The sequence below is a fragment of the Hordeum vulgare genome, chromosome 3H, assembly GCF_904849725.1.
Source record: "Hordeum vulgare subsp. vulgare chromosome 3H, MorexV3_pseudomolecules_assembly, whole genome shotgun sequence".
Taxonomy (NCBI): Eukaryota; Viridiplantae; Streptophyta; class Magnoliopsida; order Poales; family Poaceae; genus Hordeum; species Hordeum vulgare.
The window spans coordinates 601767317-601783299 of NC_058520.1; the positions used below are offsets into that span (position 1 = coordinate 601767317).

The following is a 15983-nucleotide window of genomic DNA, read 5'->3' on the forward strand; positions in this document are numbered from 1 at the left end:
ATGGTACATACTACATAAAAGTAGTATATATACTATCTAAATATTCTTATATATTATATACTACGCGTACATACTCTCTGATATGATAAATACTACCTACAACATTTCACACAGAAGTGGGAGTAACTACAACCGGTCATACGAAATATTTGTCCTATGTAAGTAGGTGAATTTAAGAGAATGTATACACTTGTTTAATAATTAAATCCAAAGGCAACCTAAAATAAAGTTATAGGTTTCGAACATGATTCTTTTTTATTTTTGGATTTGAACATAAATGCTTACCTTATTTCCTGGCTGTCTTAGATCCCATAGGGGAAGCATCTTTAACAACTCCCATCCTTTATAACAAAAATGACAACTATTATTTACCCTTGTTATTTTTCATCGTAGCAGTCAATGTAATGACACGACAATAGTAGCACATAAACTGTTAGTCTGATAGATAGATGGGCATCTTGATTTTAAAAACGGTTCCATATGTTAGTTGTGTTTCATCGACAGTGATACTCCCCACTTACACTCTCATTTAGCACATGCATTAAGTAAAAAATGGCAGGACGGAAACTAACAATTCAAACTATATACTAAATGCATGAAAAAATGCAATATAGAGTAGGTGGATTTACATACTTTTTGTTCCCTCTGGCTGCTTAGTTTGATTAAATATGGCAGATTGGATTACTTTGTAATTTTACGTGTTTTGTCAAACATCCATATATTTCCCCTTCAAAGACACATTGCCTCAAAAAGTTTGAAGTTTTTAACTTTTATATCCTTGATCTTGTGAAAATATATGCAAGTAGACCTGAATGTCGATGCATAACAGAAGTATGGAACAAAAACAAAATATGACAATGCATACCCACACGCAATACAACTACTATATTTCCAACTCTAAAATACCATATATTAATTCGACCATGTCTTATCTCAACTTTCAAGAAATCCATCGATAGCAAGCTTGTTACAAAAGAAAGAGATGATCCAACGAGTAGAATAAAAAAATAGGACCAATGACCAAGATTTTATAAGACTGAACATGCATGATTCACTTTTAATCAATTAAATTAATCTTTACTCAAGAAATCTACTACATCACTTATCATGGAGAGGAAGGAAATATCTGACAGAATTACTGCTATATTTAAGGAAGTAAGTACTCTATAAGAAACCGAAAGAGGTACATATATATATAGATTGGACATAGGCATGAGGCCTGTAGGTAATACGTGGGTCTGCAGCTTCATCCCAAAACTATAGAGAAAAATTGTACCACTTTAGATAGGATGACCGGCCTGGAGGGTCAACCACACCATGCACATGCACATGCACAATGATGCCCATGTGCTCTATCATTTCGGCCAAAACCGGTTATAAGCACCTAATTAAAAATCATTATGCATATTCAAGATAGTTGCATAGCTTAAATCTTGTTTTTTTTCTGGTCATGACGTCGAGAGTGCTGGGCCACATGCGGTATTGCTTCCTGGTCCCGGTACCAACCGAAAGTTGTCAAGGCACTGCTAGGTGGATTCGTGATAACTGACCTTCTAACGCATCTGTTTTTGTTTTACGGCTATCTAGATCCACGGCACACCCGCATGAACAATCAGCAGTTACGGCATATGGTGATGGCTGGGTCTGTTAAAGTTTTTTTTTCTTTGGCATGGCCCGTGCAAGAATTGGCTAAGGAGGCATGCATGTGGGACAAAAGGCATGAACTCTTTGTATTTTTATTTAACGACGGTCCATAATTATCATGGAGAGAGATCCGTAACCATGTGTGTTTTTTTTTGAGAAATATACATGGGAGATTGGATCTGAACCGTAATAATTCGGTCCCATCAGATTAACGGCTCATAAAATCTGATTAACGTGGCAATTTCTTGAGAGTCTAGAATTAATATAAGTATAGAAGTATAGACAAATGACAAAGTATACTAACTACTAGTAGCAATTGATTAATTGGTTGCACGGTTTGTGTAATCAAACTGACAATACCGTCGCCTCTGGTAGTCTGGTTCACGACCGACCTGCTTGAGGGTAGTCTGTAGACTCGTAGAATCGTACTCCATTGATGCACAGCAAGCGGCAGGTTCGCTAGCTACCAAGCGGATAGGCGCGACTCCTCGCGGCCGACGAAAATGCTCATGTAGTCAATGAAGCCCTAGCGGGTTGTGGTGCAGCGTTGGCACGAAGTCGCCTCGACGGCTCGGCCTAATGCTGAGTTGATTGATTACGAACGTCTAGGTCTAGCTGGTGGTGAATGCGTACCTGCGATCTAAACCCTTTGTTGCTTTGCTGTAAATTCGTTTTGGGTTTAACACTAGATTAGCCCATATCCTTGCTAATGACCGGGGTAGTTAAGCCTTTTTTAATTATGTATGCCTTTGGGCCGGGGTAATTAAGCCTAATACTCTTACTAGTCTCTGCTAAACCCTGTTAGGCCTTGTTCGGTTCCTTCCGAATTGAAGGGGGGGGGGGAGGATTGAGAGGGATTAAATTCCCTGCAAGTCAAATTCCACCTCAATCCCCTCCAATCCTCTGAAATCCACTCCTTGCTGGGATTACCCGAACAAGCCCTTAGCGGCGCCGGATCTAGGTCGAAGGCGAGGAAGAACGTTCCGACTTTGCAGCCGGCTATCGAGCAACAACGCGCGGTCGAGCGGGCCTTCGTAGAGGCAAGGGCCACCGCCGCCAAGGAGATGCCACTGCGACTGCGCAGCTGCCGGCATTCCGGGAGGAGTAGCAGCTCCAAACCGGGCTCTCCAGTCAGCTCATCTACAACCCCTACCCGGAGGCCGACCGCTGCCCCCCGAGGTCATCTCCGATGACGATGATGATGAAGACCATGGCGACGACAGCAGCTCCGACGACAGCGACGAGGAGTAGACTGCGGCTCCGGCGACTCCCAAGTTTAGCTAGTTTTTAATCTATGTTTAATTAACTTTTTATGTAATTTGTGTGTATGAACTCTGGCTACGAATGTGGAGCAAACTATCTAGTAGTTATCTAAGTGTTAAATTTCTGCATGAGATGAAAATTTCCCGTAAATTCGTTTTACAGGATCCCGCAAACGCGTTTTATGAGACGCACGTGGATGCAGAATAAGATGCTCTTATTGCCTCAAGTTGTCATATATATGGTAGCTACCTACGGTCCTTAGCCACGGATAAGTTCAACAAAAAGAGCAAGATGAATCCAGTGCAGCTGCCGGTCCTCCTCCTTATGATATTGAGTGCGCCGGCAGCTGACCGCCTTGCCACGGCGAGCCCCCCACCGGACCCGGTGCAGTGCTCGTCTAGTGACGGCAAAGCTGACTGCACGGTCTCAAGCGCGTACGGCGTGTTCCCGGACCGGTCGACGTGCAACGCCAGCGCCGTGGTGTACCCTTCCTCCGAGGAGGAGCTGGTGCGCGCGGTGGCGAACGCCACCGCCACCAGGACCAAGATGAAGGTGACCACCAGGTACTCCCACAGCGTGCCGAAGCTTGCATGCCCCGGCGCCGGCGACGGCCGGGGCCTCGCCATCAGCACCAGGTGGCTGAACCGCGTCGTGGGTGTGGACGCGGTGCGGATGGAGATGACGGTGGAGAGCGGCATCACGCTGCGGGAGCTCATCGCGGCGGCCGCCGACGCCGGGCTCGCGCTGCCCTACTCACCGTACTGGTGGGGTCTGACAGTCGGCGGCATGCTCGGCACCGGCGCGCATGGCAGCTCGCTCTGGGGGAAAGGCAGCGCCATCCACGAGTACGTCGTCCGGATGCGCATTGTCACTCCCGCTCCAGCCGCCGACGAGTACGCCAAGGTGCGAGTGCTCACGTCCGCCGACCCGGAGATGGACGCCGCGAAGGTCTCGCTCGGCGTCCTTGGTGTCATCTCGCAGGTTTGTAAGTTACATTTTAGTTCATCTAATCAACCGCAAGCTTACCGCGACTAAGTAGTTCAGCATATTTTTGCATATGCTACTAGCTAGTAGCTAGTTGGTATTTGCTACTCCATATTTAGTCCTTGATCTCTGCATGAACCTGGGTGACATAAAAATGTTGGATAACATACTCCATCCCTTGTGGCTGCAAGGCATGGCCAACGTTATGCAATTTACATATCAAAAAACAAAAAATGCAATAGTTTTCTTATTCAAATATGAATTCAGCTAAAAAAAATTGTGCATATAACTCATATTTGTTAGATTAAATTGGTGATCTAGGTATACTCGCGGGATTTATAATAAACCGAAAGGGAGGGAATATCTATCTGTATATCAATTGTACGATAAGATCATGGGTACTGTACCGTGTGTACCACATGCATGCTTGTTCCTCCATACTCCATATTAGGTATAGTGCATTTACGGAGCTCACGTTTCATTTAGATGGATCCACGGACCACCATGTGTACGGCCCGAATTAAACCAGCATTCAAGCTCATATATTTCCTGTTTTAGTAATTACTCCGTGTGTGAGTATATGGGTACTCTCACAGCTAGCCAGTGTGTGCTTTGAAGTTTGAACAGATCGATCTAAGTACATTCTCTCATATATGATCAAGTACATGTACACAAATCACTCGTACGTATGTACTGTACTACTGTATTAGTGTACACTCAGTTATTTTAGGCAGTGCATTCATTTAGATAGATCTGGCGGACAGCCATGCATATCCATGTATATGGGCCCGAATTAAACCTGCAACCAAAATTAGTCTGTTGATGTTTCAACCGGGCTCCGTCCAATAATGGCCCGGCGTTCCAATAATTTGCTCGGCTTACATTAATTGTTCACGACCCAGAGCAAAAACAAAAAAAAGTCCTTCGAGGTCGAGCGGCCAATTATTCTTGCCGCCAACCTAACGAATTCCAGAGGATCACTGTTAATCACGCCGGTCGGATCAAGAACCAATGGCGCCCTCTACCAAGCTGCCTCAGGAGCCGCAGTAACCTCCTGTGACCTGCGCCTCCCTAGCGCGTGGAGGGATACTCGTGATGAAAGATTTTCGCTCAAACGGGCAATAGTTTATTCTTAGCATTAATTTGTGAGACCGGGCAAGCCATCATGAAACGTGGATCTCAACTTATCATGTCAAACGCATCACACAAATGGAACTACATCATGTATGTCAAAGTGAAGATGCGATGATCATTGTATTGAAGATCAATAGAGAGAGAGAGAGAGAGATTGCCATCTACAAACTAGCTATGGACCCGTATATCTGTGATGAACTACTCACACATCATCATGAGGGCAGCAAGGGTGATGAAGATGTCCTCCTTAATCGATCCCCCCTCCGGCAGTGTGTCAGAACGGAGCTTCAGATGACCTCCCGTCGGAACAGAGACTTGCAGCAGCGTAAAAATTGTTTCGGATCTGCTTTCAGGTTTTTTAGGTTGTGTGAGAATTAATAAGCCAGAGAACGAAGTCGGGAGGGCCTCGAGGGGCCTACAAGCCAACAGGGCGCCCCTTAGGCCGCGATGGCTTGGCTTGTGGGGCCCTCGTGTGCCCCCAACGTTCCTCCGATGCTTGGTGGTCTTCTTTTGGTTCAGAGAAAATCTCAAAAAAAAATCAGGTCAATTGGACTTCTTTTGATATGGTAAACCTGAAAAGTGAAAAACGTTCAGAAAACAACAACTAACACTGGGCACTGGGTCAATAGACTAGTGTTAAAATATAAATTGGTAAATAAATATTCCAAAAATATTCTAAAATAATAATACATTAGCATATAACAATAAAAAATTATAGATACGTTAAAGATGTATCAAGCATCCGCAAGCTTAATTCATGTTCGCCTCGAGTAAATAAATGATAAAAACAGAATTTTTAATGTTACATGCTAACCACTATGTAACCTTATGCATGTATGCTCATTGAGAAATGACAAATTAATACACATTAGCATAGCAATACTTATAGGTATAAGAAGCAAAATAGTTAATCTTTAAAAATAATACAATCCTCAAAGATTGTTTTACCCCATTCATCTTATTATATTAGCAAGGCATGACTTCATCTTCATCATATTAATATAAATGTCAAGCACCATGATGTCCAAGTTATTCAATTATTCTTGCCGCCAACCTAACGAATTCCGAAGGATGGATAGGGGCCATACAAATTCCTGTTAATTCACGCCAGCCGGAACCAGAACCAACGGCGCCACCACCCACACCAACGGATCCAGAACCTCCTGTGACCTGTGCCTCCCTAGCGCGTGGAGGGATAGTCGTGATGAAAGATTTTCGCTCAAATGGGCAACAGTTCGTTCTTAGTGTAAATTTATGAGACCGGGCAAGCCATCATGAAACGTGGATCTCAACTTATCATGTCAATATAGGTGGACTAAGAACTATATTTTGAACGTGTGTGTGGCGATATTGCATGATGCATATGTAGTTTTCCAGATACTAGTGCATAACTGCATGGATTGTGTGTGGTAGTTCTTGCATTAAGAAAATAAGGACGATGCATGGTCATAGTAGGAGTAACTAAGCTGATATAACAAAGCATATTTCAGGATAAGTTTGCTTATGTGGTATGTACTTAATGAAAAAAAAAGTGTTTGGGGTGTTACCGTAATAGTATAACGCAATTCAAAACTAAATGAGTCTACAATCTAACAAATGCAATCATTTATGATACGTACTACTCAATATAAAGATAGTGGCATAGACTAGTGTCATGCATACATTAGTCTAAGTTACTCCCCACCATGACTAGTCTAATGTACTCTGCTTTAATCTGCAGGTGACTCTGGCGCTACAACCTTTGTTCAAGCGCTCAACTACGTTCATCCGGCGGGACGACGATGACCTCGCGGAGCGGATGCCCGAGTTCGGCCGCGAGCACGAGTTCGCCGATATTTCCTGGTATCCGGGTCTACGGCGAGCGGTGTACCGCCTGGATGACAGGCTTCCCTTGAACGCTTCTGGCGAGGGTGTATTCGACTTCATCGGCTTCCGCCCCACCTCAACCCTGGTGATCCGAGAAGTTCGGCTGGCGGAGGAGCTGTTGGAGCAGGAAGGCGGCCGTAACAACAAGTGCCTCATGTCGACGGTGATCCGCACATCGTTGTCGGTGGCCGGGTACGGGCTGGCCCGGAGGAGCGGCTGGCCGTTCACAGGGTACCCGGTGGTAGGGCGCCAAGATCGGATGCAGGCGTCGGGTGGTTGTTTGACTGCGCCGGAGGACGCGCTCCGGACGGCCTGCCCTTGGGACCCTCGCGTGAGGGGCACCACCTTCTTCCACCAGACCGCCTTCAGCATGCCCGTGAGCCGCGCCAGGGCATTCATCGAGGAGATCCGGCAGCTGCGTGACCTAAACCCCGAGTCTCTCTGCGGCATCGACATCTACAACGGGATCCTCATCCGCTACATCAAGGCGTCCACCGCGCACCTCGGGAAGGCGGCGGTGCGCGGGGAGTCGGACGACATGGTGGAGTTCGACATGACCTACTACCGCAGCCAGGATCCCGGGAGGGCACGCCTCCATGAGGACGTCCTGGAGGAGATCGAGCAAATGGGACTGTTCAAGTACGGTGGGCTGCCGCACTGGGGCAAGAACCGCAACCTCGCCTTCCTCGGCGTTGAACGTAAGTACCCAGGAATGCGTGACTTCCTGCGCGTCAAGGGCGCATATGACCCTGACGGCCTCTTCTCCAACGAGTGGAGCGACATGATGCTCGGCATTGCTAGTGGCACACCGACAAACAATGCGCCTGGGTGTGCGTTGGAAGGAATGTGCGTGTGCTCGCAGGATAAACACTGCGCTCCGGAGCAAGGCTATGTCTGCATGCCCGGCAAGGTCTACAAGGATGCCAGGGTCTGCACCAAAGTGTAGCCCATGCTTCCGTAATCCGTATCCATCCATCTTGCACGGCTAACTCACACTTTGAAATTTGGAGTACACCAATCTCATCGATTGCCAAAATTTATACGTTTCGGTTACAGTACTATCTTCCCTTAGTATCACAAAATAAATAACTTGTGCACATGAGACCATCTTTGTGCAAGTTGCCCGAAATTTGGTTGTTTTTCAGTCATTTTTTCTGTGACGTTGGATTGGCAGCAAAGACCACCGATTAATTTTAAACTGGATGAACGTGAACGTACAATTTGCGGTGAATTCTATTTGACGTTTGCTAGGTCAATCTTCAGCCATCCGAAGAGCCATCGCTCCCGCGGGAGCCAAAAAAACATCACGTCTGATGCATGATTTCTAGGCAGTATATACTCCATCCATCCGGAAATAAGTATATATCTACCTTTGTTCTACGTCAAAGTTTTAAAATTTTGACCAAGTTCATAGAAAAGAATAATAGCATATATGACATCAAATTGATACACTACGAAACTACATTTCGAAATGAATCTAGTGATACTAATTTAGTGCCATAAATGCTGCTAATTTTTCCTATAAAGTCAGTCAAAATTTTAAAACTTTGACTTAGGACAAAAGTTAGATGTACATTTATTTTCGTACGGAGGGAGTACATTTTAGCCTTACTTCCCTTCAAAATGATGATGCGTGCAGACCCCCTACTTCAATTGACACCGGTTCTATAACAATAAGAAAGGGAAATAAAAATCAAACGAATCCGAATATAACCAACATATCACACAAATATTATGGAACTGATGCCAATTTTGGGGGTTCCGAGTGAATGCCCTCGGGTGCGTTAGATCCCTTGCAACAATCCTAAAGCATTTGCTTCGACACCTCCGCTCGAAGCAAACTACGAGCTAACGGTGGTACACAGTTCGCTCAGAATGGCATTGCGCGAACATGTTTCAGGATGGAAAATCGAATATGGCTATGACTAACTCATTGCTCGCACAACTCAAATCTCCATCACACATCTCCATGCATATTACATCAGCTACTACACATGATGTCACATCTGCATGTTCACTCTCTTTTCTTTTCTCTTCTCTCTCCGAAACAAATCCATCCATTTTATTTCACCTTTCCTAACTTAAATCATTTATATCTTCTAAACCAACATTCTGATTTCAAAATAAATTAGTTCACTATAATCATGATGCAAAGACCTTTAGAATAAGACTAATATTGAATTATTATTTTGTGAAATATTACATTTACCTAGCCAGTACTTTGTATGAAAAGTTTGAAGAACTTTGTGGTATAATTCAATAAACTACAGGAGTTCAAGAACTTTCTGAATACTAGGTCTGCACTTTGTCAGAAATATTAAAGAACTTTGCTAGAAAATCTATTTAGAACTGAAGAGCTATATAAACAGCTTGTCCGAACTTTGCTAGAAACAGTGAAGTACTCTTCACTCAATATGTTTAAACTAGTCCAAATATATTCAACATTGGTCTTGTTATAAAGGTCTTTGCGCCAGAGGTTCAAATATATAAAAATAAATAAAATTGAAATATCGGTTTAGAAGATATAAGCGATTTAAGTTTATAAAGGGGTAATAAAAAGATGGATTTGTTTGGGAGAGAGAAGAGAGAGGTACAAGCAACCTGTTGATTTGACCTGCATGTGAAATGATTGATTTGACCTACATGCCGGATGGATGGACCTGATATGGGTTGTGCGCGCAATGGGCTAGACAAAATCCACGTCCGATGGAAAATTGTGTTATGGAAGCATTGCATTTTTCACCATTTTACATTGATACAACGCAAATTCCTTCAGCAATATGGCAAATCTTGAGCATGGCAATTTTATCATTTTCTTGTTTTGGGCTGGAATTTTTCCATCTTTGCATCATTGTAAATCCTTGAAAACACATGGCAGTTACTCCCATGCAGCTTGGAAATTTCCTGAGATTTTCACATATAACATGGCAAAATTTCAATAACATGGCAAATTCTTCTGTTTTTGCATGAAAATTCTGAAGTGTTTGAAGCGTTCACTAGGATGAATTTTTTAGTGAACAAAAACGTTTTTACCCGGCTAAGGGAACGGTGGTTCTCTCAGATTATCTCACAAAAGATACGTCCAATGTACATTGGCGTGCTATCACATTCGATGACTCGTTGACAACTTCCTCAACCCAAGCTTCCATCTCCTGCTCGAGGCATTGGCTTGCCCGTGCCAGTACATGAAAGGCGGATGTAGGTGAGTTTGACCGGGCGGGGGGGGGGGGGGGGGGGGGGGGGTGATACTCGTCAGGTTCGCACGAGTGATTTGACCAAGGTTCATGCAGCTATGGAAGAGGTAATACCCTACTGCTGGTGCATGTTTACTTGGCCTCATATGAGGAAGGTGTCAGTATAGGGACCATACAAATGTGAGTGTCCTTGTTGCGATGCACGAGCATGGGTGCCTACCGTTGACTTATATAGAGTTGACAAGGCTATGATTTGTAGCAGTCGAGTTGGTCGGGTTATGGTAACAACATATTGGTCGTGCGCCACTCCTAGTTAAGGTTGGTTGTAATGGGTAGTATCATATACTATACTAGTATCATGCATATGATACTAGTAGATGATACCACATCCGTAAGGCTGGTCATAGTGGGGAGTAACATATAGTAGTATCATGCATATGATATTATTGTATGATACTACCTTCATAGTGCATAGTATCATAAATTAGTATCATAGATGACCTTATTTATTGACATGCATGACACATAGTAGCATAGCATTTAACATGTTACGGCATCAACCTATGTTACTCTAATCCTCTTTTTTTTTAATTATGTGCCACATCAGCATGTTTGCTATTCCCGAGTACATGATACCACATTAGTTACTCCCACTATGGTCAACCTAATGCATAGTATCATCTGTTAGTATCATAGAGTAGTTCATTTATTGTCATTCAATACACATAGTAGTACATCATTTAATATGATACAATATCATAATATGATACTCAACTCTCTCTTTCTTCATTTAATTCTATGCCACCTCATTAAAATTGCTTAGTAAGTTTGCATGATACTATCTATGATACTCCAATTACGGGCAGCCTAAACGCATTGTGGCAACACTCTTATTAATTAAGTTCTAACATTCATCTTGATGACTCCTAAAACCGAAACGGCTAGGTTTTGAGGAATGCGACCAGCCTAATGGGCTTCACGGAATGCACCAGCCATGTGGGCCTCCTGCAGTGGAGTTGGGTCATCCTGGCCTGCTAGGACAAGTTTTTCTTGGGGCTATCTCGGATGAATCCTGCCAACAGCGTTCAGTGCTCGTTTCATCTGAGCGGGTTTTCTTCCCTAAAAACAATATCTGAGCGGATTTTCTTCCCTTAGTCTGTTTTGCTTTTCGCTAGTTTTTTTATTTGGGGTTTTTCTATTGGTTTTATTTTTTTATAATACTTTTTCCATATTTTCATTTGAAACATTACTTACCATTCCTTTTGGATTTTTGTTGAAGTTCTAATTTACATGAATGTTTTTTAACATAGTTTTAAAAATAGGACCGGACCAGCGGTCGGACCAGGAAAAAAGGGAACCGACGCCCCTTTTAGTTTTTTATGTTAAAAAGACTGACCTGCAATTGGACCGAAAAAATCCAGATGGACCGGCCGGTGTTTACATGAACCAGGCATATAAAACCGGCAGTTGAACCAGTGCCATACACAAAAATAGAAAATAACCCGCATGAAAGGGAATTCAAACCCAGTATGCTAGATATAGGTGTATAAGTTGCACCTTTGGCCCAATAGCCATCTTGGCTAGCCAACTATTTTTTCAACTTTAAGTAAATGATTATATCTTACATCTATTAAGTATGACACTAGTACACAAACTGTATTATTTATGGTATTGCAAACCAGGAATCGAACCGGTGAACTGGCGGTCCAATCGATAAAAACCTGAACTGCGGCTTCGCCCGTTCGGTCATCGGTTCGGTTTTTTAAACCATGCTTTTAAAAATATGCAAAATTTAAAAGTGTTCACAAACATGAAATTATTTGTGAAAATTAAAAACATTCATTAATTTTTGAAAATGTGTATTAAAAAGTTCATGAACTTTGGAAATGTTGTTGATTTAAGAAGATACTTCTAAATTTTAATAAAATGCTATAATTTAATAAATATTATAATATTTGAACAATATTCACGAAATTTAAGAAGGATCCTCGGGTGTAAAGACACAACATGATATGGCTGATTGGCCCGCTCATGATGGGTGAGTCTATGTGTGGCATTATGTGAAGCCAATAGTGGGCTGGTCAAGTAACCGCGTGGTTTTCGTCACGCTGATGTCAAGCAGACGCTGCTCTGATGTTTTATTTTATTTACAAAATACCTTATGAAAAATAGTAAATACTTATATTAAGAAGAAATAGTTTATTTCCTGAATGTTTTTCTTCACATATTTAAAAAATATAAATGCACTGTAAACTATGTACGTCCAAATTTTTGTACCATTGAAACAAATGAATCTGACATTTCAAAAGTGTCAGGCTTTTCCTAAACAATGTAATTGACATTTAGTTAAAAAATACATTTGAGGAAAAATATAAACTACATTTAGGAAAATGCTAACGCATTCTGAACAAATGTTTGTGTCACTTTTAGAAACATTAAACAATGTAAATTAATGTTCGCATAGTTCAAAATGTTTTGTATCATACAAAAATAATGTAACTTACATTAAAATAAAAATAATACCTTTCAAGAAAAATGTACGCTACATTTTGAAAAATGCTAACGCGTTCCACACAAATGTTTGTGTCACTTTAAAAAAATAAACAATGTTTATTAATCTTCGCATAGTTAAAAATGCTGTGTATCAAACAAAAATAATGTTTCAGCATGTATGTAAAACAATATACAGAACAAGTATTTTAAAAACAATTTCTCATGTATTTTAAAATGTTGATACTATATAAAAATGTTTTGAATGTATATAAAAAACGTGTGTGAAAAAGTAGACATAAAAAAAGATATATATATATATATATATATATATATATATATGTGCATTTATGTAATTTGAAATGTGGATAATAAATGTTATAAATATAAAGAAAATTTGTAGAATGCTTATGAAAAGTTTTTCTTGTGTTTAGAAAAACAAAATAAAAAAGGAAAACAAAAATAAAATAAAAGAATCTGAAGAAACAAACAAAGAAAAATGATTTATTTTTTTGGAAGCAAACTGGGAAAACGGAAGTGAATCCAGAGAAAATCGATGCAAATCAGTGAAAAACAATAAAAACCAACAAGAAGAAACTCTAATGCAGTTACTATATTGGGTCGTTCCATATTATTAGGACTTGGCGAGACTAAACTGTGACGCAATATGAGCTACCATTTACCCATAAAAACATTGCTTCTAACCCATGCATAATCTCATTGCTTAGGAGTAATTTTCTAGACTAGCCCAGACAGCCGTTCGTGGGTCGCCGGGAGGTGGCTCCGCCACTGACTGTAAGTGAGCCGTAAAAGGAATCAATATGTGTGACATATACCTTCCATGCCGATCTGAGGTAGCTAGGAAAACTGACAATTTGAAATGTCGGGCCGAATCAAGCGAGGATCGAGACCCATATAGTGGTTGTTTCGGAAGCTGAACAATATGCTCCTAAAATGCTAAGGTCAAGTAACTTGTTTTTCGAAATTATGCGGTACATGTATAAGTGGAATGCTGACTAATAAGGCATTTCTTAACCTGATTTTATAGGCATTTTGCTGACGTGGCATGCTACTTAATGAAGAAAAAGAACGAGGTTGTATCTTAGCTAACATACAATCCTTGTACGTGGCCGTAAGCAAAATATGGTTTTAGCCTAATCATATGCATTCGTTACCTCAAATTATTAAATATAGATACAACTCATGAGAAACAATACATTGACGTGATTGTATCTTAAATTATTAATGCTTTTATGATAATGTGATAAGAGCCGATGCATTGACACATGCCTAAAGTGATTATACTAAGATCGAAAGTATGTGACGGCTTCCGGCCTTAAAAAATTGTTGCGCATCAAAGTATTGCCTGAAGACATGTTAACAACGGGAAGAAGAATGTACATTTAAATTATTGAACTGAACAAAGTAAATTGTTTGATCTACATGAAATAAATGACGGAGAAAAAAATAGTAGTACATTCAGTTTTGAGGTATAAATAAGCCTCGAAGTGGTGATACCAGAAATGAGACGACCTGTGGTCAATCCTTCATTGATTGTAACCACTCTTCATCACTGTAGATAGTAGTGTTAACATTGTAGCTATGCTCTTAGAGCATCACTAGCCGACCCTGTAAAAGGATCGAACCCGGATCATTTTAATAAGTATATGGGTTTGATCTGTTTGATAGCAAGAACAGACCACATATTGTGCATCCGGTTCGTAATTATTTTATCGTGATCTGAAAAAAAAACCGCAACCGTTATATATGTCATTTTACCGCTTGGATACGGGTCAAACCCAATCCTCCGCGGTCGCTACTCCGCCGCAATTCATCTCCCACTTCGTCCTAATTTCTCGCCGCCGGCGAACCAAAAAAACCCATAGCGGGCCGTCCCGGCCATGGACAGCCACGGAAATGGAGGGGACGACGCCGAGCATCGCCGCCGTCGTGCCTCCGACGCAGCACACAAGTGGGGATCGCGGAGGTGGCTGAAGTACGGCCGCCAGACGCCGCCGACTTTCGAACGCCGCGAGCTCGAGGAGTAAGAGCGCGAGCTCGCAGCCCGATGCCGCGGGTCCTTCAGCTCCTCTACCGCTGGGAGTTCGTCCGCGGACGCCTCGTCCTCGCGGACCATCACTCCGGTCAAGAGAAGGTCGGAGGCGCTCGGGCCACTCGCCGTCAAGCTCGAGGATGATGTTGTCCCGCCGCGTGGAGGGGCCATCGGCCTGGAGGACTACCTCCCCCCGGGCAGGAGGATCACCTCATGCGCACAATCATGGAGCGCTTGGTTAGGGAGGCGGAGGAGGTCACCGCGCACAACCGCCGCAAGCTCGAGATCGAGCAGATCTTCTTCGAGCAAGGCATCACAGCATCGCAGGCGAGTGCGTCCAAAGAGGCGGACCTGCGCGTCATGAAGGCCGAGCAGGCCAAGGTCTAGATCGACCTCGACACCGACTCCGACGAGGACTGAGCTCCTCCGGCTCCTCCGCCGAGTGGTCGCCGCCGCACCTGTCATTTTTGGTAGCTTAGGCTCGGGTACGCTGCACGGCCCGCAGTCCCGCTACCTAGTAGTATAAAAGAACTGATGTAGTTTGCTGATAAAGAATGAGGTAGCTTGATAAAGAAACATGATGAAGTTTCATGCATGTCTTTGCAAGTTTCATCCGCGATAGTTTTTTTTAATTTTACAATTTCATATACGGGTTTAATTTTTGACGAGTGAATTCATCCGCCAAATTGTCTGCAGCAAACTGTAAATGTATTTTGTGTGTCGCTTTTTTACGTGGCCTAGGGTATAGCCCAATCGTAGCTCCACTACGCTTTGGACACCACGTACATGTATTTAGAAAATTTTATCTTTTCTCTTTGCGCTCGTCACAAGGGAGGATGGATGGGTCACTGGCCAGAGTTTAGGCCAACTCCAACGCACAACCTCATCCGGTCCGGCCTTGTTCGTTTAAGACAAAATGGACAAACCCCACGGTCCAGCACACCTCGTCCTAGACAAATCTCGTCCGTTTTGCGTCTGGGCCTATCCATTTCCGATGTAAACGTGCGTCCAGTTTGGGACCTGGCGGACAGCGAGCTGACGCACTCGAGCCCTCCTCTCTTTCGCGTCGGGAACGCATGGCAGGCGTCCACCTACCTCCCACCCGCCCTCACTTACTGCACACGCTCGGTAGGCCCCACCTGTCATCCACTCAGACGGCGGTCGCCGTCCTTCTTAAATGGAGAAGCCGTTGACTGGCACAACGCACGCGCCCACTCCACTACCTCCTCGGGACCGACATAGCGCTCGTGCTCGCTCCAAACCCTAGCTTTCTCCTCCTCCCTCGAGCTCTTCGGCCGCCGGCGGCAATGGGGTGGTGGAGCAACGACAGCAAGGGGAAGGGGGCGCACGGCCAC

General features: G+C 43.1%; 1 protein-coding gene across 1 annotated transcript; it reads left to right on the plus strand.

Annotated features, from left to right (window-relative positions):
- Nucleotides 1-3191: 3191 nt before the first annotated feature.
- On the plus strand, nucleotides 3192-7936 carry LOC123441004 (L-gulonolactone oxidase 2-like). Its single transcript, XM_045117536.1, has 2 exons — nucleotides 3192-3888; nucleotides 6746-7936. The coding sequence occupies exons 1-2, from the start codon at nucleotides 3199-3201 to the stop codon at nucleotides 7835-7837; spliced, it is 1782 nt and encodes a 593-aa protein (XP_044973471.1). The 5' UTR covers nucleotides 3192-3198; the 3' UTR covers nucleotides 7838-7936.
- Nucleotides 7937-15983: the final 8047 nt, after the last annotated feature.

Bases quoted from the DNA above. Each gene is read 5' to 3' on its own strand.
- LOC123441004 (XM_045117536.1), top strand. From the start codon at position 3,199: ATGAATCCAGTGCAGCTGCCGGTCCTCCTCCTTATGATATTGAGTGCG. The intron at 3,889-6,745 runs GTTTGTAAGTTA...TTTAATCTGCAG, and splicing joins TCCTTGGTGTCATCTCGCAG to GTGACTCTGGCGCTACAACC.